The 25,159-nt window shown below is 48.5% G+C and overlaps 1 protein-coding gene across 1 annotated transcript; it reads right to left on the reverse strand.

The window, feature by feature from the left end:
• Positions 1–1,109: 1,109 nt before the first annotated feature.
• NUDT3 (nudix hydrolase 3) lies at positions 1,110–25,146 on the reverse strand. Its single transcript, XM_056511595.1, has 5 exons — positions 24,787–25,146; positions 13,753–13,863; positions 5,020–5,064; positions 4,310–4,394; positions 1,110–3,540 (listed from the first exon to the last, which is right to left on the reverse strand). Exons 1-5 carry the CDS (start codon positions 24,883–24,885, stop codon positions 3,371–3,373), a joined length of 510 nt encoding a protein of 169 aa, XP_056367570.1. The 5' UTR covers positions 24,886–25,146; the 3' UTR covers positions 1,110–3,370.
• Positions 25,147–25,159: the final 13 nt, after the last annotated feature.

Here is a 25,159-nt window from a genome sequence, read left to right on the forward strand (position 1 = left end):
TGCCAAAGAACCAAAATCCCTTTTCCACCACAACAAATCCTTGTCTGGGAGAGACTCTCCAAAACAAGAGCCCCACAGTTCCAGCCCTGCTGGGTTTCATTACTCTCAGCTCTCTCAGCAGATGCCCACCCACTTTACACATCATGTAAGACCATCACAGAGGTTTGGGATCTGACAAATCCTGCTGGAAAGATCAAGCAGCACTCGGGCACACAAGTACTCCAGGGGTGTCTTCTCCTGCTCCTGCTGGAGTCACCAAATTGGTGCAGAATTCCCTGCCCCTCCTTGGTGTACCAGGAGTGGGGTGTCCTCGGCCATAACTAAGGAAAGTGGCAAGGGAAGAAGAGACCAAATCAGTGACAACACCGTGCTCCTGAGGAGCTGCAGAGGGACCCCCAGGGCCCACAGGTGATGAAGAGCAGCAGCCCCTCCTCACCTGCACCGTGCTCATGCCCCAAAACAGCATTTGAGACCTGTCAGGACAACTGCTGCACCTCACTGGCTGGCTGGGGACACCCTCTGTCATACTCAGCTCCCAGCAGTGCCCTGAGAGCACAGCCAGGCTGAGAGCCAGCTAAGAACTGCTCCCATGGATGCTGAGACACAGAGTGATGCTCCACATAAGGGCCAGGCCAGCTGAGGTAAGAATCCACTATCCAATGCTACCAGCTTGGAACAGCAGCAGTTTGAGCACAGCTGGAGCTAAAAGCTTTAGCACAGGCTCATCCCCTGGGGTTCAGCACGCTCAGGACAGTGGCCCCAGCAGTGAGACTGAGCAGCACCATCAGGGCTGCAGAACCAGAGCCACCCTCCCCTGTGCCTCACACAGACAGGGCATCGGTCAATCCCAAACCAGTTAACACCAGTTCAGATAAAACCACTCCAGCTGCTGGGGGTGCAGCTGTGCCAGCTCTAGAGAGAATCTCAGATGCTGAGGAAGATGGGAATTGTGTGGTGCAGGAAGAGGTTCAGGGAGCACAGGTCTCAGGCTTGATCTGAAATCTGCATCTCTTCAATCTAGGCTATTCCTGCCCCAGGAGCCATTTCCAGTTACAAGGCATAACATCAGCCACTCCGTGGTAACAGCATCAATCCATGCCACATTAAAACACTTTCTTGGCACAATTTATTTTTTCTGACCCAAACAAAGAAGCCATTAGCAAGTCATTAACAATATTCTACCCTAAATTGTCAGTTTAACAGCCCTGTAAAAACATTTTTAGTTTAAAAACAAAAGTGTGCATGCTGCTGATATTAAAACTGCAGTTACTCTTTCAGGAGTACCAGCTGTTTTGTTGCAAAGCATTTCCAACATACTAATCTGTACAGTAGAGACCAAGACTCATTGAAGGCAGTAGATGGCTGTGTCAGGTGCCTCGCAGGGCACGGGGACAGCGACTCTGGGAATTTCTTGGACACTTCCAGATAGAATATTCAAGCCCTTTTGAGAGTTTGGTTCAGGCTGACCAGCACATAGTGAGAAAGGATTGTACATTCGTCTCTAAGTTGAAGTGAGCTGAACTGGTGTAATTTAGGCTCAATTCCAGACGCTTGGGTTTGAGCTACTCCTTGAATAATGGGCTGTTCCTTACGTGTGGTTTTCCATGTCAGCGATCACTGGCACTGCTTTTGGCCTTGCTACTCCACACCGATGAAAGCAGGGAGAACAAGGAAAGGAACAGAGGAGGATCTTAAAATGAACAGCTTCTTGCCAAACCAGCAAGGATACCATTCCCCCTTGTCCCAGGCTCCATGGATATTTCTATCAGATTTTCATATTGTAAGCGCTTCTCAGGAAGAGAGAAAACTCCAGAACAGTGAGTGTTTATTAGAATATTTTTGTTAAATAAAGAGCAGGAAAAAAAAAAGGAAAAAAAAAAAAGTACTGCAGATTTAATTTCACATCTTGGCTCTGCTCTGACAAAGGAGAAGTTACTGAACTCAGCAACCACTTCTTGTCCCAAGCCAGGGATTAATTAATGCCCCTCCCAAAACTTGTACCTGTCCCAACCCACCCTCCCCCAACCCCAACCCTTCCCATTTTATTTCCCAACTAGACAACACTGTTGGCAAATCAAGACAGCATGAAACTTACAGCAATAAAACAACAAACCCCCGTGTGAAGTGTGCCAACGCTCGGGGAGCTCCCCTGTGCTGCTCCCCCGGGAGTGCTGCCTGCAGGAGGCAGCTGTACCTTTCAGGGAGGGCACACCCTGAGCACGCTCCACACTGCGACCCCAAGTGTTGCAGAACCACAGGACAAGAGACTGAACACCTGAATTTTCCCCCGTCCCCTTTTCTCTCCAGGGCCTCGTGGTTCTGCGGTGAGCACGATCCGATGCTGCAGCACAAAGCCCAAGTGTCCAGCTCAGCACGGCGTAAGGCATGTGGACAAGAGAGACACGAGCAGGGAGCAGGGACAGCGTTGGTGAGCCACACTGCAGGCTGGCTGTCTGTCTGTCTGTCTGTCCGACCCCCTGCAGCCCCAGCTCCCACTGCAGGGTGCCATTGGGTGCTGTCACAGCTGCTCAGGCTGGTTGGTGGCCAGCGGTTCCAGCCCAGCTCGGGTGGAAAGGCAGAAACGTTGGCGGAGCTGTCGGAGAAGCCGCAGGGATGGCTGCAGGTGATCCCAACTCTGCCCTCAACTTCAAGTGTCACTGCACTAAATCGGGAGATACTGCATTGGGGAGTAAACTGGCCCAGCCACTAGCACTGTCACAGAATGTGTGTTTTTAAAAAACAGAACAAAAGGCAAACAGATTAATTATGAACCCTTCTTTTCAGAAGCAGACCAGGATTAAAAAAAAAAAATTCCCGCAAAATTAAAATGTTAGATTCTCCATCTAAAAAAAAAAAAAGTTTATACAGATGTGCTGCGAGTGATCCCCACACGGGTCTGAGCAGCACCTTACAGTACAGACTAAGACTTGAAAAACTGATCTCACATTGGAAGTCTTTTACTTAAAAAAAAGAAAAAAAAAAGTGGCTCTGGCTGGGGTGACACAAAGGGGACACTTGGGACACTTCAGAGCACAAGGCAGAGGCGGGGCTGGCAGCCTCCAGCCCGTGGAGCGGAGTACCAGGGAAGGGGCACTTCATGCACAAAATGTATTTTACAAAATACAAATCCAAAAAAAAAAAAAAAAAAAAAGAAGAAAAAAAAAATCACAAAAAAAAAAAAAAAATCAAAAAAAGCCAACAAAAAAAAAAAAAATCCCACCTTGCACTAAATCGCAGCACTCTGAACACTTGCTCTGCCCCAGGCAGCTGCCCATGCCTGGTGTGAGGGAGGAGGCATGGGGACAGGGAGGGGAGGGAAATCCAGGTCTCAGTCTGCTTTTGGGAATTGCTCTGGCAGGGACCTCGTCAGTCATCTGATGTCGGACACGGAGCTCTCGGAGTACGGCGTGCTCATCACCGGGGTGCCGTTGTTGGCCAGGCAGCCTTGCCTCAAGGTCTCAAAATATGAGGCCTGCACTGGTTTATGATACTGCAGAACTTTTATGGCATCCTCTATCTTAAACCATTCCCTTTTCCTTCCTGGGGGCAAAGAGAGAAATCAGTCGATGCAACAGAAGGATCTCTCTGATCTCAAGGGTCTCCCACTCCAACCCCACACTGACAGTTCCCCATCCCAGGGACAGGTGTTTGTTTAGGGCAGTACATTCCCTGTCCTGCATTTCTTAATTAAAAAAAAAAAAAAAACACAAAAAAACCAAAACCAACATTATTTTGCTATTTCTGTGATCTCTGTTCAAGCCAGATGCTCATTTTACAGCAACTCACAACACACACATCAAGCACCACCCAATTTGCATCAGTTTGCAGGTGGACTTCAGTTGCCTTTCTTTTCAGCTCTCAGTTCTTACTCTTTCCATAAAGAGCCTGAGGGGAGTCATGTTTCATTTGCTGCAGTGCAGTCACAAACCTTGTGGCAACAACAGGTTAATTTCCACTTGAGAATCCAATTTAAACACAGAGATTTCATGGGAATGATTAAGCCACTCTGCCCACGTGTATTTCCTCTAGTCTCAGACAGGACAATCCTTCATGCTCTTTGCTTGGTACCTTCCAGTGCAAGAATTAAACACAAAATTGCTGCAGAGGCAGCTGGACACTTACTTGGCTTCTCCTGGGCCACAGAGGTGACAAAAGCATCAATTTCACTACAATTTTTTTCCTAAACAAGCAAAGGACACACCACTGCAACTTTTCCCAATGGCACTCACACAGACTCCAGGTCCCAGAGGGATGCTGAGCTGACTTGTGGTTTGTCCCCACCAGTTAATACAGCATGCACCAAGCTTACCAATATTGACAGAGTCCTCCCAGTCCTCCAACACTTCGGTGACGATGAGTACGTAAACATAAGTCCTGTGCTTCCTGTCCCGGTTCTGGAAGGCAAAGGGGACAGAGTAACACCCAACTAACAGAAACAACAAACATTTTTAGGCAGGAGGGCACTGGGCCACTGCAAGATGCAAACTGCCCACCCTGGGTGCAGCTATTCCTACAGCACAACTCACCCTCAGCTACTAAAAACTGTGGTGCTTTAAATCGGAGAGGTCTGAAAGTGTTAACAGGGACACCCAAAAGTGTAGTTCCTGATCTGTGGAGCAGTGGTTTGTGGATGTGCTTACAAATTAGTCCAGCTGGGAAGGCTCTGACCTATTTCACATGAGTTTGAAGGAGTCAGTGACAGAACAACAGAAGAAGGGCCGTGTCTGGTACCTCTGACTGTGCCAGCTGTGGCTCTGAGTGCTAAAAATGAAGGGGGGACCCCACTCCCCAGCTTTTGGCAGCACCAAGAATATTCAGCCACACCAGTTATCACCAGTGACTGCACTGAAGTGCCCATTGCAAAGATCAGAAGTGCTGAGTGGGTGTGTTTTTATTTACCAGGGACTCAGAAATTTGCACCAAACCAGCATCCCCTCACTCCACAACCCTGCAGAGCCATTGTTACCCCAAGATGATTTTTTGCAACAAAATTTTACAGCGCCCATGTCTGAAACTTACCTCAAAAATTCCCACTAATCTTCCTAACGTCCCTTTCACTCCAGCCTAGGGAAGTTCAAAGAGAAAAGAAACATGCTTTAACAACAGCTCAGTACGTGTTTCCTACTTGGTGTGCAGGACCAGTTCCTTTAGGACAGGAAGAAAATGCTCTAAAATTCTGCTTGTCTTAAACCAACACAGTCACAAGGCAAAAGAGAAATGTATCCCAAGCAATCAACATCCAAGCATTCCCAGGGTTGGTTTTTTTTCTCTTGTTTTCTTACATTCCAACAAATTTGAATTCAATCTGGAGGAAGAAGAAATATTTGAGGAGTTACTCTGTGCATACCAATAGATTCCTCGTGACCAGAATCTCCTCTGCAGGTTATTACAGCCTGAGCATGGGGAATATTGCCTTTGAGGTTTGGCAGTTTTACCTCTTCAAAATCAGAATTTAAGGAAATAAAGTATGTGTAGGACATTACTTACACCCCAAGTGACGTGACAGCTCCCAGCTATTTCAGGGGTGTCCTGAATATAAACACAGAATGCTGTGATGTGGCCCCAGCAGCAGGAACAAGAGGGCTTTGGATATAGCACAAAGGGGAGATGCATGCTGTAATAAAGCTCTTGAATCAAGCAGAGACAAAAATCAAGAGATCTAAGCAACAGTTTTGTCTGTTTGAATACTACTGAGGATGTACCACTCCATCATATTTGGTGCCCTTTTGGTACCTCTCAGCTGGCTCCCTCCTCACCCTCCTTACTGCAAGAAATAAAAGGAGGAACTAGGAGCAGCAAATCTCTGTACAAAATCCCAGCCCACTCTCCTGCCCTTGCTTTATATTCCCTCTGTTTTATGACTGTAAATGGTTGGAACTCAAGTGCTACAGACCAAGATGAGATCTTGCTCCATGATTTAACAGGTCTGAAGCAGCCCACACAGCCTGGCACACGACCCAGCCACAACTGGGAGGTAGAGTCGGCTCCATCTCCAGCAGCTGGAACACATTCCACGAACAGCCCAGGGAAATTGTGCCTCTTGTAGATGAGACACAGAGATCTGATTATGCCAGGCTTCTCTTTTTTTAAAAAAAGATGTTTGAGTCACATTAATTCTCAGTAGGGCAAATTCTCTGCCCTGCTGACCAGCTGCTGCACAGTCTTGTGCTATCAGAAAGGAAGAACTTTCTTTAACGAGATGATTTTCCTGGTTAAGTTCCAGCCTCCTGCATGAACAGGTACCAAACAAGCCAGCCAGAGCACACCTCACTCCTGCTTCCAAAGGGTGCTGATGTGGAATTGCCCCAGGAGCAAAGGGTTTGGACCTCCCTCACTACAAGCACTCACAGACATCTATAAATCCTCTTGGTAACACACTCACTCAGCTCCACTTCTAGAAACTGAATCAATTGATTCTTCTACTTCACTTTTGGACACAAACTCTATTGTCTCACCAGCACTTGTGACATCCTGCTCAGCCCAGAGGTGCCTCACTGACTGTGACTCCAGGGGCTATTTCTGGAGTGAGCAGCAGCAATTCCATGGAGGAGCAGCAGCAATTCCATGGAGGAGCAACAGCAATTCCATGGAGGAGCAGCAATTCCATGGAGGAGTAGCAGCAATTCCATGGAGGAGCAGCAGCTCCATGGAGGAGCAGCAGCAATTCCATGGAGGAGCAGCAGCAATTCCATGGAGGAGCAGCAATTCCATGGAGGAGCAGCAATTCCATGGAGGAGCAGCAGCTCCATGGAGGAGCAGCAATTCCATGGAGGAGCAGCAATTCCATGCAGGAGCAGCCATTCCATGGAGGAGCAGCCATTCCATGCAGGAGCAGCAATTCCATGGAGGAGCAGAAGCTCCATGGAGGAGCAGCAGCAATTCCATGGAGGAGCAGCAGCAATTCCATGGAGGAGCAGCAATTCCATGGAGGAGCAGCAATTCCATGGAGGAGCAGCAGCAATTCCATGGAGGAGCAGCAGCTCCATGGAGGAGCAGCAATTCCATGGAGGAGCAGCAATTCCATGGAGGAGCAGCAGCTCCATGGAGGAGCAGCAATTCCATGGAGGAGCAGCAATTCCATGCAGGAGCAGCCATTCCATGGAGGAGCAGCCATTCCATGCAGGAGCAGCAATTCCATGGAGGAGCAGAAGCTCCATGGAGGAGCAGCAGCAATTCCATGGAGGAGCAGAAGCTCCATGGAGGAGCAGCAGCAATTCCATGGAGGAGCAGCAGCAATTCCATGGAGGAGCAGCAATTCCATGGAGGAGCAGCAATTCCATGGAGGAGCAGCAGCAATTCCATGGAGGAGCAGCAGCTCCATGGAGGAGCAGCAATTCCATGGAGGAGCAGCAATTCCATGGAGGAGCAGCAGCTCCATGGAGGAGCAGCAATTCCATGGAGGAGCAGCAGCTCCATGGAGGAGCAGCAATTCCATGGAGGAGCAGCAATTCCATGCAGGAGCAGCCATTCCATGGAGGAGCAGCCATTCCATGCAGGAGCAGCCATTCCATGCAGGAGCAGCCATTCCATGCAGGAGCAGCAGCAATTCCATGGAGGAGCAGCAATTCCATGGAGGAGCAGCAATTCCATGGAGGAGCAGCAGCTCCATGGAGGAGCAGCAATTCCATGGAGGTCGGTGCCCACGTGCCCAGGACAGGCTGGGCAGAGCCTGCCTGACCTTTGAGGGTGAGCAATTCCACCTCCTGTGCCAACCCTGCTGACCTGGGCTCAGCCTTCTCAAGGCATCTGGAATGCAAATGCTTCAAATGCATTTCCCTCAAGGAACTCCTTCAGCACTGGGATTTATTTTTAGCTAAGCTGTGTTCAACAGGCAGCAGTAACACAGGGAGGAACTGGAGGCTCCCACCTTCACAACACACAGACATGAATGCAGTAACAGGTGAAGCATAATCAAATATTTCTGGAAAATAACTGTCTTAAGCCAATGCTGTATTGGTTCCTGGAAAAGGTTGTTGAGTTTCTGCTCTCCTTTCCTGTAGGCACTGAATCAGAAGCCAGGGATTTTGTTGTGATGGTTTAGTGAACTCTCAAGTCTGACTAGAAATAAATTTATCTCCAGGCAACTGGCCAACCTGGAGATGAAGGATGAATTCTGCTCAAGCAGCCTCCCAGGCAGTTTATCCCAGCTCTAGAACTGTGCTGGAAGTAGCAGAGGGAGGTGAGGAGCCCTTCCTTCTGTGCTGGTGAATAGAGACTATGGAAATAATGCTGTCGGCAAACCAGGATCCTCCTGCTCTGTCTTGCCTGGTCTTATTTGCCCAAAAATGCACAAAAAACGATGCCAAGACAAACATGTCTTGTAGAAAAATCATGTTGAATTATCATCAGACAACTGGAGAAAGCTCTAAGCTTTGCTTCATGCACAAACTTCTCATGTGCAGTTGCAAATGGTGACATAAAAGAATGGTTTGGTTCAAAAAAACATTGGGCTGATTTTATAAAGCAGAAGCCTACAAAACACATCAGCCACTGCTTCTGGGGGCCAATGCCTCTCTCAGCCCATTTTTCAGGTAGAGTGGATTTCAAAGTCAACATACAGGACACCCAACACCAACAGGATTGTCATACACCTGTTTTTGATAGAGCACTAAACTCCCACACCAGCAGGAGAGCTGGTCTCCGTACAATGGAATAAACAAGCATGCAAGTGGAATTCACAGTCCCACACAAATTTCTAACATAAAAGTTGCCCAAGACACCTGAGAAAATCATCTACAGCTTGGTAACCAGCAAGAGAACTGGCAGGCTCTTCTCTGGGCAAGCTCCCCATCTCATATGGGCCATGAGCATTTTCTTGGAGAGTTAAAGCACAGTCCCAGGCTCACACAGGACTGCAGCAGGCTCTAAATCTTAATTCGCAGCAGATGACTCAGGAATTTTCTCCTTGACAGTAAATTAATTGAGAATGCTGTGCCCTCCTGGGCCTGAACAGCGAGTGAGGCAGAGGCAGCACAATTGATTTTGTGCCACTCTAAGCACTGGAAGTGCTGCAATCCTCAGACTGCATGGAGAATCCTAGGAGGATCCCAGGAGGATGCTCTTGAACCCATGAGCAGGGGCAGGAGAGCACCAGCACTAACTGTTCCAGCTGCAGGTGTGGAAACAAAGCAAGGCAATCACACAACAGGAGAGGCACACTCAGGTACAAGAGGACACACTGAGCTGGCAAAATGAGCTTTTTTTTCCTGCTCTGCTGATCTAAATCAGTGTCCAGGGGAGGAGGAAAAAGCAGCTCTGGCAAGAGCACATCAGACACTGCCAGAGCCAGCTCCTGCCCAGCACACACTTCAAACCCCACTGCTCCCAGAGGGGTGGGCTGGGAGCTCAGGACAAGGAACAAAAACCCAGAGGAAATGAAGCTTTACTAGTTCTGCTGCTCATGGAACAACTTGTTTTAATAAAGAAAAATTACTGAAGACATCCAAGAACAGCAGGTTCAGGTTTCAAAGCTGAAAATAAGTTGGGGTCAGATGCAAAAAGCAGCCTGCAGCAACACCATCTGTTCCTCGGGACAGCTTTTATTTCCTTCCATCTGAGCTAAGGAAAATGTGGGTTGGAATTTCAGCTATTTTACTTTGCTCTATTAGGCTCAAAGCCTGCATCTACTACAGATTACTGCTGGGCAAGAGGACTGTTGTGGAACACCCAAATCTTTGCTCTAAGACCTGCACTACTGAAGGTGCAAATCCCACCCAGGAGGGCTGTGGACACGTTTGAAGGATGCTGATTCCAGGCCAGCTGGGCAAACTCTGCCATCTCTGAGAGGGTCAGACTCATTCATCTAATCCTGTACTGCATGGCACCTTTATTTGCTTCTACACTTGTGAAATAGAAATGAAATTCCATGTCAGAATGAAGAACTTTCAGACACTGCACTCGTTTTTGTGAAGTCTGAGTACACAGGGTAAGGGACAATGACTTTGAGCCACCATCTGCACTGGGTATGACCAACTAGGAGGTGTTCAAGGCCATCATCTCATCATTTATCTCTGGGCCCTGCAGTACTTTTAAAAAAAAAATCTTCCTATTTTAGCACTGAAAGGTATCAATATCTGTTTTCTAAATCACTAACAAAATGCATGGAACAGGAAAGATTATCTATAAAGGATGTTTAGAAGAGGGGAAAAAAACATTTCAACAACCAGATCAAAGTACTGCCATGATGGACTGCTCCTGATATTGGCAGCAATTGCCTGTTTGATCACAGATCAAGCACAGATTATCTGGCTTTTGACTCCCATGAAGAAAGCACAACCAACACTCCTGCAGTGTTATCAAACTGGACATTTACTAAGTATTTAAAGGTCAGGATGTGAAAAATGAACTGGTGCTGAGGTTCACAATGAGTGTGGAGGCTTTTTTCAAAGTCACTCTAGAACAAGTTTAAGGCATCTATTTCTAAACCATGATGTTCACCAGGTGCTCACACCCATAAAAATGCCTTATTCCTAAGCAAAGAACAAACTCCATGAGCACCAAGACCTGTTTGAAAAGGGCACACACCTTCCACAAGGGAAACTTTGGAACTCACATGGAGCTCCCAGCTCTGTAAGGCTGACTACAGCACTTCTCAGCAACCTGTCAAAAATAAGAGGGTTTATTCTGAAGAGGCTGCTCTGACCCAGAGCTGCTGTGTGTCTGCTGTCACTCTGCACAAACAGTGCCCAACAACCCCAGTCACTTCCAATTTCATGCAGACAACAGCAAGCATGACAAGTGTTGGTACCTGTCTGCTTTAATACTTGTGCTGGTACAGACTAATATAGATAAGGCTACCTCAAACTAGGACAAGGACTTGAACTCAAACTGGGACAGAGGGATCACAGCCTTCACTCTGAATAATTTCATTTTTGGAACAGAAAGAGGGAAAAGTTAGGTAACTTTAGATGACAATTATTCCAGCAATAACATGGATAAACACAAACACATACACAGTAAAATTAAAACAGTGAATACAGAATTTAAAATGTTCATTGAGGGAAGCATGTTAAAAAAACAAAATGCACACTATGCAAAAGAGAATGAATTGAGAAGACAGCCTATTGTCATCCTCAAAAGCCACAAGCAACGGGAAGGGTCACAAGTTCTTACAGCTCTTCCAGCTGGCTCTTATTAAAAACTGGAAAAGGCATACCAAAGCCAAGGAAAGAAACCCCACACATCCCTCCCACAGCTTTGAGCAGCATTGCTTATTGACATGGGGGAAACTGGATTTTCCCTCTCCCATCTTGAGCAACAAACTGGAACTGCTCAGCTAACCTGTGTCCCAGGAGAGAAGCAAAGACCTCAAACCTATTCAGAAATCAGCCTCAGCAACTGACCCCAAAACATCTGGATTCACATGGAAGGGAGAGCAAGAGCTCCCAGCAGCCTCCCAAAACCCTCCCTGCCAAACCAGCAGCATGAGCTGGGAAGGTGTGTGCTCCTGCCTTTCCCAACACTCCTGCTGTGCTCCAACATCCCCCTGCAGGAAGCAAACAGCTCCTGGAGCTCGAGGCAGGGGATGTGGGGACAGCTCAGGGTGCACATCCTCAGCAGCAGCACATCAGCACAGCCCACCTGGGGGAGGCCTGGCAGCCCTAAAGCTCTACCAGCACCACTGGGAGCTGCAGGGTGCTCATGTCAGACATAAGTGTCAGCTCCTCCAGGCCTGGGGGTGTCCAGGTGAGTGAGGGGTGCTCAGGTGAGCCACAAGTGCCCAGGTAAGAAGGGGGTGCCCAAGTGAACCATGAGTGCCCAGGTAAGCAGGGGGTGCCCAAGTGAGCAGTGGGTGCCCAGGTGATTCCCGGGTGCCCAGGTGAGCCAGGAGTGCCCAGGTGAGCAGAGGGTGCCCAGGTGATTCCCGGGTGCCCAGGTGAGCAGTGGGTGCCCAAGTGAGCAGTGGGTGCCCAGGTGAGCCAGGAGTGCCCAGGTGATTCCCGGGTGCCCAGGTGAGCAGAGGGTGCCCAGGTGATTCCCGGGTGCCCAGGTGAGCAGTGGGAGCCCAGGTGATTCCCGGGTGCCCAGGTGAGCAGAGGGTGCCCAGGTGAGCCAGGAGTGCCCAGGTGATTCCCGGGTGCCCAGGTGAGCAGTGGGTGCCCAGGTGATTCCCGGGTGCCCAGGTGAGCCAGGAGTGCCCAGGTGATTCCCGGGTGCCCAGGTGATTCCCGGGGGCCCCTGGCTCTCCCAGCTGCCGCCGTGCCGTGCCGGGAGCCGCGGGCAGAGGTGCCTCGCTGGGCAGAGCTCAGCCCTGCCAGGCTGCCAGGGCTTGAGTTACACTGGCAGCGGGCAGCGCTCCACGTGAGCAGGGAACACCAGCCGAGGAGCAGGATTATCTCAGCCAGCCCAAACCAGTTCCTGCACAGTGGGAGCCCTGCCAGGGCTCCCCTCCAGTAGCGCTGTCATGGAAAGAGCGCGGCTCTCCCAGGGCGCTGCAGGGAGTGCCCCTGAACATTTATTTTAAGGGTTGAGAGGAGAAGCTCTGCACCTCCTCAATGAACCCTGGACTTCTGTATCAAATCACTTCATTATTAATAATGCTTGGGCTGAAAAGCAGGAGTCTGCAGCTAAAAATATTTCTATTGTTCTGGTTACGCTCACTTTGGCTTGTGAAGTAGTTGAAAGGTTGCCGAGTTACTGGAAAAACAGGAGCTGGGTTACAAGCTGGAAATAAAATTTGCGAGCAGCAATTCCCAGTATTAGAGAGACCTAAAGACACTTAAAAATAAACTTTGACTGTATAATCTCTTTCTGATAAACTGCTAGATTATAAAAACATCCAAAGAGAAACACACAACTTGAGATCTGCCACATTTGGTTAGTTCAACATTCTGAATATTCAGGGTTTTGTTAGCAGGAGGTACTTCCAAATAATTCAGGATACCAGACAATTCAATAAAAGCTACAGGAGAAGCTTTCTCCCAAGTCCCATCAATTAGCTCTTGCTTTCTATTCTGGACAGAGCTCAAAGATTTATAACCCCATCAAAAGCATTTTTAATCCTGCCTTATGTAACTGTGAACCTACTTGGCCATTCCATCTATAATCATGCAATCATTTCTGAACCTAAGCATCTCCCCAATTGGTTAATATTCAGAAACAAATTCTAAAAACATGTTTTGCATACACTGCAGTCAACTGCCATTTGCTGCCTTTACACTTCTTATAAAGAAAAAAATTGTTCTTCCAGCTTTAAGAGAAAAATATGCCTTCTGCCTACAGCCCATTGATCTGTGTTTGATCTGCTGTTTGATCTCCTTCCTGAAACAGCTTCAAGCAAAAATGAGAAAATTAACCAACCAACCCCTGCACAGTTTAGGAATTGCTGCTGGTAACTTACGGCCAATTTCACTTATTCACATAAAACCTCACTATGTATTCTAAACCAAAACATACTTAGGCCCCTATATTTGGAGTGCATTTAGTGGCTCCTAACTATTTATTTCTACCTAGACAAGTCCACAAAGGCACAGCTGAATTTTGAAGTTCTCCTACAGAGAAAATGAAGCAGGGACTATATATACATTGAAGTGACTAGAACTAAACTTTATTTTCAGTTAAAGGTATCAGGCAAGGACAAGTTCATTCCAACTGAGACGTTTAATTACATTCCCATGTTCTCTTTATTTAGGACTCTGCTTTTCTCCCACGTGGGATGGGGCTATCACCAGTGACCCTGTCTCCCCCTCCACATGGAGGAGAAGAAGGAAGAGAGATGAGAAGAAAGGCGGAGGGCAGGGTGAAGGCACTCACCTCCTCACAGACCTCGCGCACGGCGGCCACGCCGGGCTCCTCCTCGGGCTCCATGCCACCCCCGGGCACGATCCATCGGTCTGGATGGCGACTGCTGCTCACCAGCAGCACCTGTGGAGAGCAGAGCACAGCTGATGGGGCACCAGCTGCAGGGCAGAGATTGTCTGTGTGCCTCACACACCCCCAGACACCACACACCCCAGGCAAGGCTTTGCCATTGCTTGCTTTTCCCTCAGCCCCATGCACACAGCCATGGAAATTCCAGCAGCAGTGACACCGAGGCACTCCTACACTCCTTACTTCAGCCACTGCCTCTCCCTGCTCTGATACATTGTCCTTGCACACCAAAACACTCATCAGCACTGGACACAGCATCACTCTCAGTGTGAGTTCACTGCAGAGTGCTCACAGCTCAGGATACACCTCAGGCAACAAGAGAAATGCCCAGATGCTGCTCAGCACCTCCATCCTTTGCAGAAGTACCTCAGTTTAGTTATCCTGGTGCCTTTGGCCTTGCCTGTCCCTGCAGTTCTGTCACTAACAACATGTACATGTACACAAATTCCCACTGCACTATTTATGTGCAATTGCCTGAGCACAGATTCTCAGCCCCACTGTTTGTCACTTCTTCAGCAGTAAGCACTGAAGAGTTCAGCTCTGCAGCCAGCACTTGGCTGCTTTTGGTTTAGAAGAGGTTGTTCAATGAGGTATAAGCAAAATAAAAGCCTATATTAAACATATTAAACTTAAAACCCCCTAGGAATGGGCTGCACAGAAGGACAGACTGTTGTGAATAAGAAAAATGGTTCAACCCTCTTCCCAGGAGGGATTTGCCATACACATGCTTTGTGGCAGGTTTTCTTGAAACAGTATTTTTTATTCCAGGGTAATTCTGCTCTGGAGAAATTCAGGTTCTGATCTGCCACCTCCCAGCAAGACGAACTCTAACTAACACTCTCAACTGGCTACAGACTGTCCCAAAGAACAATGAGACACTGTGCTTATTAAATCTACTTGCAATACATCCACGAGCAGAGATGGAAACTTAAAACAACACTAATACTGTTGTCCAGCTCTCTAAACAAAGCTCGTTCATTAGAGTCATCCTGCTGTACTTCATCATTTCACTGGCACAAAGCTTGCAGCCAAAGCGACTTGCTCCAGAAACTTTCCAACATACCAGTCCAATTAGGTTCCAGGCCAGCTGTAACAGTGTCAGACATTTGGGAGTTACACTGTGGAGACACTGAAATCCCAGGCTTTACTGGGGAAACAGTGATTTGCCAGTAGGATGAAAAGATTTGCACTAATTACCCAAAGGAATCTACCTACAGAAGTCAAAATTAAACTTCCAAAACAAAAACAAGCACAAGATTTCCAGGGTTTTACAGTTGGTTTATCTTGAAAATTCTCATCTGCCAACAGACCAAACTCATACTGGAAATAAATGAAGCTGCATGAGCCACCTCAGTTCCACAAGTGGGATGGTGCCTGCCCCATCCTCTGTGACAGAACTGAGTTTGCTTTACAGTGACATCCCAAGTGTTTGGCCCTCTCCAGGAGGAAGGCAGAATTCCTTTCCCCCAGGCATCCAGTCCATGTAAAACCACCAGAAAGCCATGCCTAAATAGGGAATGTAAACTTCATTCATCCTCAGAGCCCTTGGGACAGCAGCCAGTGCCTGCCAGGCCATCCCCAGCCACAGTTTGCCACTGTGCCTCTTCCTAGCACAGTGCTTGACTCCTACTCCATCCTCCCTGGTCATCCAGAAGAGATTGGACTCAAAATTCCTGACTCCAGGTCAGCTGGTGATTCTGAGGACAAGGCTGAAAGAGCAGGAACAGCCACTTCAAGTGTACCTTTGCTGCCAGGTAAGGAAACACCAGCTCTGCCACTTCCATTGCAATTCAGAGCTCCAGCTCAAGGAGGGGAAAAAACCCAGAATAATACTAAAAAGAGCTGCAGAACCAGATCTTTGAAACTCAGCAGAGCACACCTCATAGCCCTGAACTCCTGCCACCTTCCAGGCGTGAGAACAAGGATCTGCTCCAGAACCCTGGACACAGACTGCTCCAGGAAACCTGCTCAGGCTGAGACAATGCCTCAGCAACACACCAGGAGGAACTTCTGGGTGTAAACAATGGTTTGAGGCAAAGTAAATTAACTTCAGCTGCTCTGGCAGTTGAGCATTTTCTGAATAGAATTAACATGAACAACCCTTGCTGGGAAGGAAAAACCTGTCATTCTCACACTTTTATGTAATCAGACTATTTCCTGTTTAATAAAAAGGAAATCCCATCAAGAGAGTGAAGGAAACAAGCCCTACAAGGTCATTCTTTTAAAACAACTTCAAACAGGATATTGCTACCAATGAGCTCTCCCAAGACAAAGGGGCTGAGTTCCAAATGAGGGGGAGACATTGCTGTGTTGGAAAAAAAAAACCAACACCAGTCCTGGATCCTGATACATGCAATGCATTCAGAGAGATCAAGGGAAAAGTTGTCATCATTCAAATCCCAAAAAGGTTTGGGTTGGAAGGGACCTTGAAGCCCATCTCATTCCACCCCATTCCATCTTCCAGTAAACCAGCTCAGGGTACAGCTGGCTTTTTAGCTCATTAAATTCTTTATTACATAAATAACTTTTATTTTAATACATTCTAAAGTAGTTAATTTAATCTAAACAGCCATCAAAAAATAAACAAAAATTTACTTATGTTTTTAAATCAGGCTAGAACACGTAGGAAGGTCAGACATTTCCATTCTATCCTTGCCAGGCACCGTGTTTAAAATGGCTACTGAGACTCTTGGTCTGCCAGGGATTTTGGAGTTGGATTTTGGAGCCACATCTTGCAGACTTTTTGGAAAAGCATTTGCAGGTAACACGTCACATGGCCAAGTTGTGTTTTCCAGTATTTCAAAGACAATTATGTCATTTCAAAGCAGGGAAATGAGCAACACAAGCCTCTCTGAGGTGGTGGCCCTGCTGAAACTCTCCCACACAATCCCCCACAAAAGAGAAAGTTTAGATAAATAAGCCAAGTTTGAAGTGTGCAGCAGGGGCTCGAAGCAGAGCCTCATGACAAGAACCTTCAAAGCTGCACACAACAAACAAAGCCAAACAAACCTGAGCAGTGCTAACCCTGCCTGGAGGAGACAGGAAAACCCACCAAGACATCTAAGACTGCCCCAACAACCACGTGGAATAAGGAGCTCCATGGGAAATGGGGTAAAGAGTTTTGTCCCCAAGATAAATCTGGGCATCCCCAATATACAACACTGACTTTCAAACAACCTACACAAACCTGCTGTATCCACATGGATGGGTTTTTCTAACTTTTTTTTAGGAATAACGAGGTGCTGCAAAGAAAAAACTGGGCAATCAGGATCAGGCAAAAATGAACTTATCATCTGTGGAACAGAGGAGGAGAGATTCCCAGGTTCTCCACGCTATGGTGGATTTAAACAACATCCACCACCCATAAATAAAACAAGAGCAGCTACACCACAAGGAACACGATTCCTCGAAAGAGGCTCCACAGCAGACAGAGCAGACAGAAAGAGCCACAGTCTGCAAGAAGCTGGGCCACAGTGTGAGTAGAAAATGAGCTGAGAACCTTCCAGACTTCCAGGAAAAACCAGTGCTACCCACCTGTGCCAGCCAGGGCCTGGAGAGCTGGCAGCCAGCACAGGGAACAGCAGGCAAGATGTTAAATCCGGGGTCTGGCCCAGCAGCCTCCTGCTGCCAGGAGCTGATCCATAGCTGCTGGCTCCTGACACAGCCTCTGCACTGCCTTACAGGCTTCCCCTCAGGATTTTCAGGTTTTCCCTCAATATTGATATGCTTTCTATCAATACTGTCGTGTTTTCTATCAACATTAAGCCATAAATCACATCATTTGCACAGTGACTCTGAGCACTGCAACTCATTTCCCACTCTAGCATCATTTATCAGAGCACAGCCTGCAAGGAAGCGCTGCTGCAGAGGCTGCAGGAGCTGGGAGGAGAAGATGGCTGACTGCAAGGCTTTTGCTGCTCAATCTGCCTTTGTCTCCAAGTTTCAGTTTAAAACCAGTGTGTTCTCAGGAGCTGAGCTGTGCTCCCATGTCCCCCATGGCCAGGCAGATCCCAGAGCTGGTGCTATGTCCAGCATAACAAACACCTTGGGTGCTTTGCTTAAAATTAGCAAACATTCTCCCAATCCTCAAATATCAGAACTGCAATGTTTTTCTACCTGACAAAAGTGGGATGTTTATCTGACCACACCAAATCACCTTTAAGCCCTAAGACCAGCAAGGGGTGAGAACTGGAGGAGCAGGGGAGAGAACAGGGACACTGCTGTCACCAAAGCTGTGCAAAATTAATCCCCAGCAGCAACACAGCCTCGATGATTCCCCAACAAATCACGTGTTTTGCCAAACTGCAAAGGCAGGATGGCCCCAGGGCACAGCCAGGGCTTACAGGAGGGCTTCTCCCACCCTCTTGCTATTCCAGGCACGTTCTGGAGCTCGCACATGGTAGGAGTGAGTCCAGCCGGTGGTCAGCAGGGCTACAGCCAGCTCTGCACCTGGCAGGATCAGCAGCTGGGACCACAACACACACTCCTACCAGCCACAGAAATCCCTCCCCTGCCCATAACAGCCTGTCCTGCCAGGAGCATTCCAGTTCCTCAACAGGATATGTTTCCTTAGACAAGTGTTATTTTTGCACATGCACCTGCACCAGATCCATGGGATAATGGGATTTAACTGACAACACGGGATTCCAGGAGCTGGAGGTGGGAAATTCATGACAGGACGTGCAAAAGGGAAGGGATTCACACAAGAGAACTTGACAAAAGCAAAGCACAAGTTTTGGAACGGGAGCAAGAGGTGAACTGGAAGAAGTTCAAGTCATTTCAAGTGCTTGGATCGCACCTACAGTCTAAAACCAGAGAGGAAAAAATACAGCAGATTCTGTTGGTTTTTAGGCTGCTGGTTAGAATAACAATAATAAATCACCACGTACTGTGCTGATGCTCTGGCTCCAGAACTCCACAGGTCCTGTTACTGCTACTGCAGCACTCCTGCAACTTCAGAGCCACTGCCTGCTCCTACCAGGGAGGAACACAATCCCAAGTCCTCCCCCTACAGCAAAATTATGGTTTAGATAACCACAGAAATTATCTGCAACATGCCTTCCCATGCTTCAGGAGCAGCTGAACCGCCTGCAGCAGCAGCCGCTGCTTTCAGAAGCCAAGGGCTGATAAGGGGCACTCCCAGAGAGAGACCCCAAAGCCCAGAACCTATTTCTGCCTGTCAAAACCAGTTTGGTGACCACTCAGGGCTTACACAACTTGTCCAGGCGCACCTTTTCCAGGCGAAATGCTGGCTTGTAAAGTGCCTTCTGGAGTAAGGGAGGGAAAAAAAGCAATGAAGAGGTATTTGGGCTTTTTACAGAGTCCAAGTGACTCTGGCTGTCAGCAGCTGCACACTGCTCTGGTTAACCACCCTACTCAGGAAATACAGCACACATAAACTCTTGGGAAGCTATTCAAATATAAATAGTTAATTCTACATACAGCATCAATATATATCACTTGCAGGAGGAGAAGTAACTCCTGAAACATCTGACAAAAATGTACCCAGCAGGTAATCCTATCCCTCCAAATTTCACAGGTTAACGTGAAATTTCTGAGAACAAAGAGTCAGTGTGCAATATCCAGAGACAGGAATTCTGGAACAAATACACACAAAATTTGAGAGATCTTTGACTGCTCTGTGCAGTCTTTCAGCTGAAAAAGAACAAGTGTTTAAAGAAACAGAGGCTCTGCTTCCCAACCCCTGGATGTCACCTACATTCCCACATGGGTGCTTGCTACATGTAAGGTAGAACTGAGTTTGTTAATTTTACTCTATCCAAGCAAACCAGGAGAACTCTCCTTATTTTAAAAGAATGTAAAAGTCCAAGCACATGGTTGTTTTTTTTTTTAACTAAGAAGGGAAGTTGTTTTTCCAGACTGTGAGAGACCATCCATGGAAAGATAATGTCTCCTGGCAGCAGTACCTGCTGGGTGCACCCCCAAATGTTGGTACCTGTCTCCACACTGCAGGAGTTTGTCTGAAGGGTGCTCAGATGAACTAAATCAGGCAACTGGGCAAGACTTTTTTTTTTTTTTTTAAAAAGTGGGGTGACATGACACAGAACACACAGAGTGAGTAGGAAAAACAGTTTCTAGTCAAACACCCAAAGGATCTGAGGTGGAAGAGAATCCAAAGCAGTGTTCTGCAGAGAACACACACAGCCACCACTGTTGGGTCCTTCTCCACAGACCCAGGGTGGAGCACACCCTCTTTCCATAGTCATCACTTTTCCCTGAGCTGCAGCAGAACAAAACTGACTCAGTTCTTCAGTTTCACAACAGCTCGCTGAGCTTCCAGTAAATGAAGTGAAAATTTAACAATTTTCATTCTTTTGTTGTTTGGGAAAGTACAAGAGATCATGGAATTGCTTGTAAAACTGTTTAGTGACAGCTGCTTTTGTAGGAAGGCAAAACACTTTTAAAGATGAAAGTCAGGTTTTGCAGAGGTTTATCCATTCTCCTGCTCTTGGAGAACACAACCTACAGATTCTACACAATCTACAGGGCTGAGAGGGACAGGAGAAGCACAGGCAAGAGATCCACTTCCAAGCTGGCCTTATCCCCCTGGAGATGTGGGAACTTCACTTGGGTTCAACCACAAGCCTTTTGTGCAGCAGATGGGAGCACAGAGCCAAGCCCAGCCAGCAGAACAGGGATTCTGAGGCTGTATTCCACGGAAAGCAGGATGATCATATGATGCTGGGCTCACTTACATCCCAGCAGAGAAGCACTCGGGCTGGTTTGAGCTGTTATTGGTTCACACTGGAGCCAAGGCTCAGGGGACAGTCCAGGAGCACCTCGTGATCCCCACCACACTCGGCAGGTTCCAATCCCAGCTCTGCTGTTACATCACAGCTGGAGTAAAACCGGCCCAGGAGAGGCCAGAAGGAAAAGAAAAAAAGGTTCGTTTGCATTCCAATGGCTTTCCCAGGGGCCACCCGGCCCAGCTCTCCCCTCCCCGTGACCAGCGAGGGCTCGGCGTGTGCCAGGGCACCGGCCCCTGGGTGAAACCTCTCTTCTCCCAGCTCCATTCAGGCCTCATTCACTGCTCAGAAAAGATTCTTCCCGAGGCATTTTCTCAAAAAAAAAAAGGAAAAAAAAAAGTCTTTAAAACCGCCCGTGGTTAACGAGCAGCTTGTCCTTTCAGAGGCACAATGTGGGCATGTTCAAACCCGCCGGTGCCCCTGCACGGACCCACGGTGCCCCTACTGCTGTCAAACTGCACCCGGAGCAGGGCTCCAGCTGCTGGGGCACACCGAGGCATCAGAGGCATTTTCTGGGATGTTTCCTCATGGAACAGCTGGGCCACACCAAAAAAAAAAAAAAAAAAAAAAAAAAAAAAGATGTGTGTTATGTAAAAATAACCCCCTGGTGGCAATGCTGAGGGGCAGGGACACCCCGAGCAGTGAATGCACAGAGGTACCGCAGCACTGGGAGCTCTCCCTCTGCTCTCTCCTCCCACAGGTCTGCAAACATCCCAGAGTTCAGGCCATGGGAAAAGATGGGAATAGCACTCTTGGTGTCTGGCTGCTGCAAGATCCTTTGAAGTCTGTTCCCACTCTCTGAATGGACCCCATTACTGCCCCAGCTCTCCTTGTTGCCCAAAGAGGTGGACTGTGATTTCCACAACGCCCAAAAAATGAAATTTTTTCTCTCCATTTAAGATTCACGTTGAAATTAATTCTCCCTGCGCTGCTTTGTAAAGGCATATGTAACAAAGGCATCTTTTCAGCCAATGTTTGGTCTTCCAGAAACGTTCCAGAGCTTTTTTCATGCTCAAAAGTAGTGGCCTCCAAATGCAATGCAGAGACAATGTGCGACCTCCAGCAGCATCAGGAAAAAATAAATCACTTAAAAACTAAAAAAGAACCAAAAATTTTTCTGTTAAGACTCTTTATTTGCAAATGGAACACCAAACTAAGGACATGGTGTTTCATCAATCTCCAGGGATTGCAAAGATTTCAAAGAAAAATGTATCAGTGAACTGAACAGTCAGGAGGAAACACCTAAACAGAAAAAGTAGCCTCCTCTGTAGGTGTAAACAGAATTCTCTTATTTCTTCTTGTCCATTGACAAACTTTTTAAATTCAAGAACTAATGAAGGGTTAAAAACAGGGAAAATGGGTTTTTTGAATTCATAGCAGGAAATAAAGAAGAAAGGCAAGAGCAAAGTTCTACTATTTCCTAAGCACTTAAAAGAAACAGTAATGAGAAACAGCCAGTCCTAGGAAAAATCCTACTTTAATATAGAAAGTTTAATTTATTTATCAAAACATGCTTCTTTTCTTCTCTCTTCTTTTCCAATACTAAGCTTTTAATAGCTCTTTAATGTACATACTTTGGCTCTAGCTCTTTCTCCCCTCCCTGGAGAGACCTTTTAAAGATATCTCAATTTCCATTTAAATAGAAGCAATCAATAATAAAATACATCAGTAACATTAAAAAGTATTATTGTCCAAGAGCAAACCAAGAAATCTTTCACAGCCATTTTAAATTCTGTACTTAAATGTGTACAGGTAACACCTTCCATTCTATCAAAAAGATGCTAGTAGCAGTGAGTGGACACCAGTCACCTTTTCTCAAAGTTTATTTAAAAGCCAACAAATGAGAATTACCCAAGAAATAATTAGAGAGAAAAATTAACAAGGTGTCCTGCTTGCTGATTTCACTCATTGACACAAGTTTAACTTCAATGTTTTTGGCCAAGGCCAAGGGCAGGATCTGGGCACAGAGTACATCCCAGTGGGGTTAATTCTGTGGGATTGGGTAAAAACTTTCCCAGACATATTTGTGACAAGCCCCCTTCCTGGGCAGCTCCCACAGCAGGGCTGTAACAGGTGGGAGCAGAGGATGCAGTTTCAGCTTGGGGTTCAACTCACAGGTACCACACAGAGCCCTTCAAAGGCTCTGAGATCAGAACCATCCTTCCCTGAGCTGTTCCTGCACGGCCTCCTCACCAGCAGCACATCCCAGAAACCCACCCCAGGCAGACCCTGAGGAACCTACCCCAGGGAACCCACCCCAGGCACACCCTGAGGAACCTACCCCAGGGAACCCACCCCAGGCACACCCTGAGGAACCCACCCCAGGCACATCCCAGGCACATCCCAGGCACATCCCCAGGAACCCACCCCAGGTACACCCTGAGGAACCCATCCCAGGCACATCCCAGGAACTCACCCCAGGGAACCCATCCCAGGCACATCCCAGGAACCCACCCTAGCCTAGCCTGCAGCCCCTTCACAGCAACCACTGCTCCCTCCCCGAGCTGTCCCAGGGCAGCACAGCCACTGCCAGCTGTCACTGCGAGCTCAAGGACACGGCCACCAACAGCGAGCACGGGGACAACACGATGCTCACCCAGAACCTCCACTGCCCTGCACACAAAAACCTCCCCAGAGCTTACAGACCCCTGGGAGTGACCTGGCACAACCAGCACAGGGAGCCAGCTCCCCCAAACCCTGCCTGAAATCAGAAACAGATCATCCTACTCTAGCTCTTACCTAGAAACTAGAGCCTGAAGGAGTTTAAATTCAATCCACTGTAGGTGGAGATCGCAGCAGAGACACAACTGACACAAAAGTGGTTTTAAATCTCAGCCTCACACCAACCTGACAGCTGAGCCTGCTGGAAGCATCCGTCCCACGGCAGCATGCCTCTGGAACGAGTTCACTTTCCTCCTTGAAGCTCTTGGGTCAGCACTGTGACACTGCCACACAGCCTGGTGTCCCAGCACAGTGAGGGCTCTGACACTTGTCATTAACACACCTCAGTGTCCCCAGCACCGCGAGGGCTCTGTCAGCAGCTCCCACGGGCCGGAGGGATCAGCTGGAGCCTGCGCAAATCTGCAGACTGAGGTGTGTTAAAATAAAACTCACCACCAGTCACATGCTGACTGCCTCAGGCACCTGTTAAAAGTACTTTTCTACCCTCAACCACACTGCAGTCACACACAGCCAAGCCTCCACCTCTAGAGAAGAGCCTGCAAACTGCCCCACTCAGCATCACCACACAAAACAACGATGTTCTTCTTCACAGTCAGTCCATAAATTTCCTGGAAGTCCGTGGGAAGGACCGGCTACACTGAACGCTGCACCAAACACACTGCTGTCATTTGAGACCATTTCTGCTGAAACGCTGACACTCCTCATCACGCCAGCACAGCTACAAAGGGCTTGTGCAGCCTCCTTCACATTAAATAATCACTGGATGTATGCTAATTGCCTTTCCTCCAGTGAACTGTCTGCATTCCCTTCCGATTTCCTGTAGCTACAAATATGATAATCAGGAGAACAAAGACTTTAGCACAGCCACTCGGGCACAGCAAACGCAGTGGAGTGTGTACGCCTGACTCCAGCAGCAGCAGCAGAAGGCAGACCCGCAGCCCTGCTGCTCTGAGCACCCCGAGCACACCTTCAGGAGGTGTCAAGGCAGACTCGTGTCAGATCGCACATCCGAGCCAAGTTTCTCACTGTAACTTCGCGGACAATGCAGCCCCTTAGCAACGCGGCCGCTCTCGAACCAACCCATCCACCTCTAATTCCCACTTCCTCCCAAGCTCTCTGGACAGCAACTTCTGGCACTCCATCAGTCCCCTTTTATCCCAGTTTCTTTTTATAAATCCAAGGTCAGGTTTCCTCTCCCATCTCATGTGATGTGCTGCACTGAAGTTCTGCCAGCGTGGTCGCTCCCCTCGGCTGCCAAACCCCCTCCCGCGCTGCCCTCAGCCTGTCCCGCCGCCCACCGGGCATCTCCCCGGCTCCAGCGGAGAGCAACAACCAAGTGGGAGCCACCAACTCCCCCAGCCACGCTGAGTTACGCCTATTAAAAATAAAACCGCGCTGGGACCGAGTCCCCCCACCCCGGCTGGCTCGGGGGTCCCGTGCCCGGCCTCGCCCCCGGCCCGGCCCTCACCTCCTCCTCGCTCTCGCTGCGGAAGCACAGGCAGGCCGCCCGCTTCTTGTAGCCGTCCCCGTCGTAGGTGCGCGTCTGGTTGGACTTGAGCTTCATCATCCTCCGCTCCGAGGACGCGCGGCCCGGAGGGCGGGGGCGGGCGGGACCCGCCGGGCGGCGAAGGACGGGGGGGCGCTGGGGGAAGCGCCTGCCCGCGACAGTCTCTCTCTGGGTCTCGCTTCGTGGGTCTCGCTACGCGCTACCGCCCTTCGCCCGCCTCACCCCTGCCCTCGCTGCCGGCCGCGCCGCCGCCACCGCCCGCGCTCCGGCCACCGCCGACGACGACCGCGCCGCCATCTTGGGGCTCGCTACGCAAACGGCGTAGCGCCGCCGG

The sequence above is a fragment of the Oenanthe melanoleuca genome, chromosome 26 (genome assembly GCF_029582105.1).
Source record: "Oenanthe melanoleuca isolate GR-GAL-2019-014 chromosome 26, OMel1.0, whole genome shotgun sequence".
Taxonomy (NCBI): Eukaryota; Metazoa; Chordata; class Aves; order Passeriformes; family Muscicapidae; genus Oenanthe; species Oenanthe melanoleuca.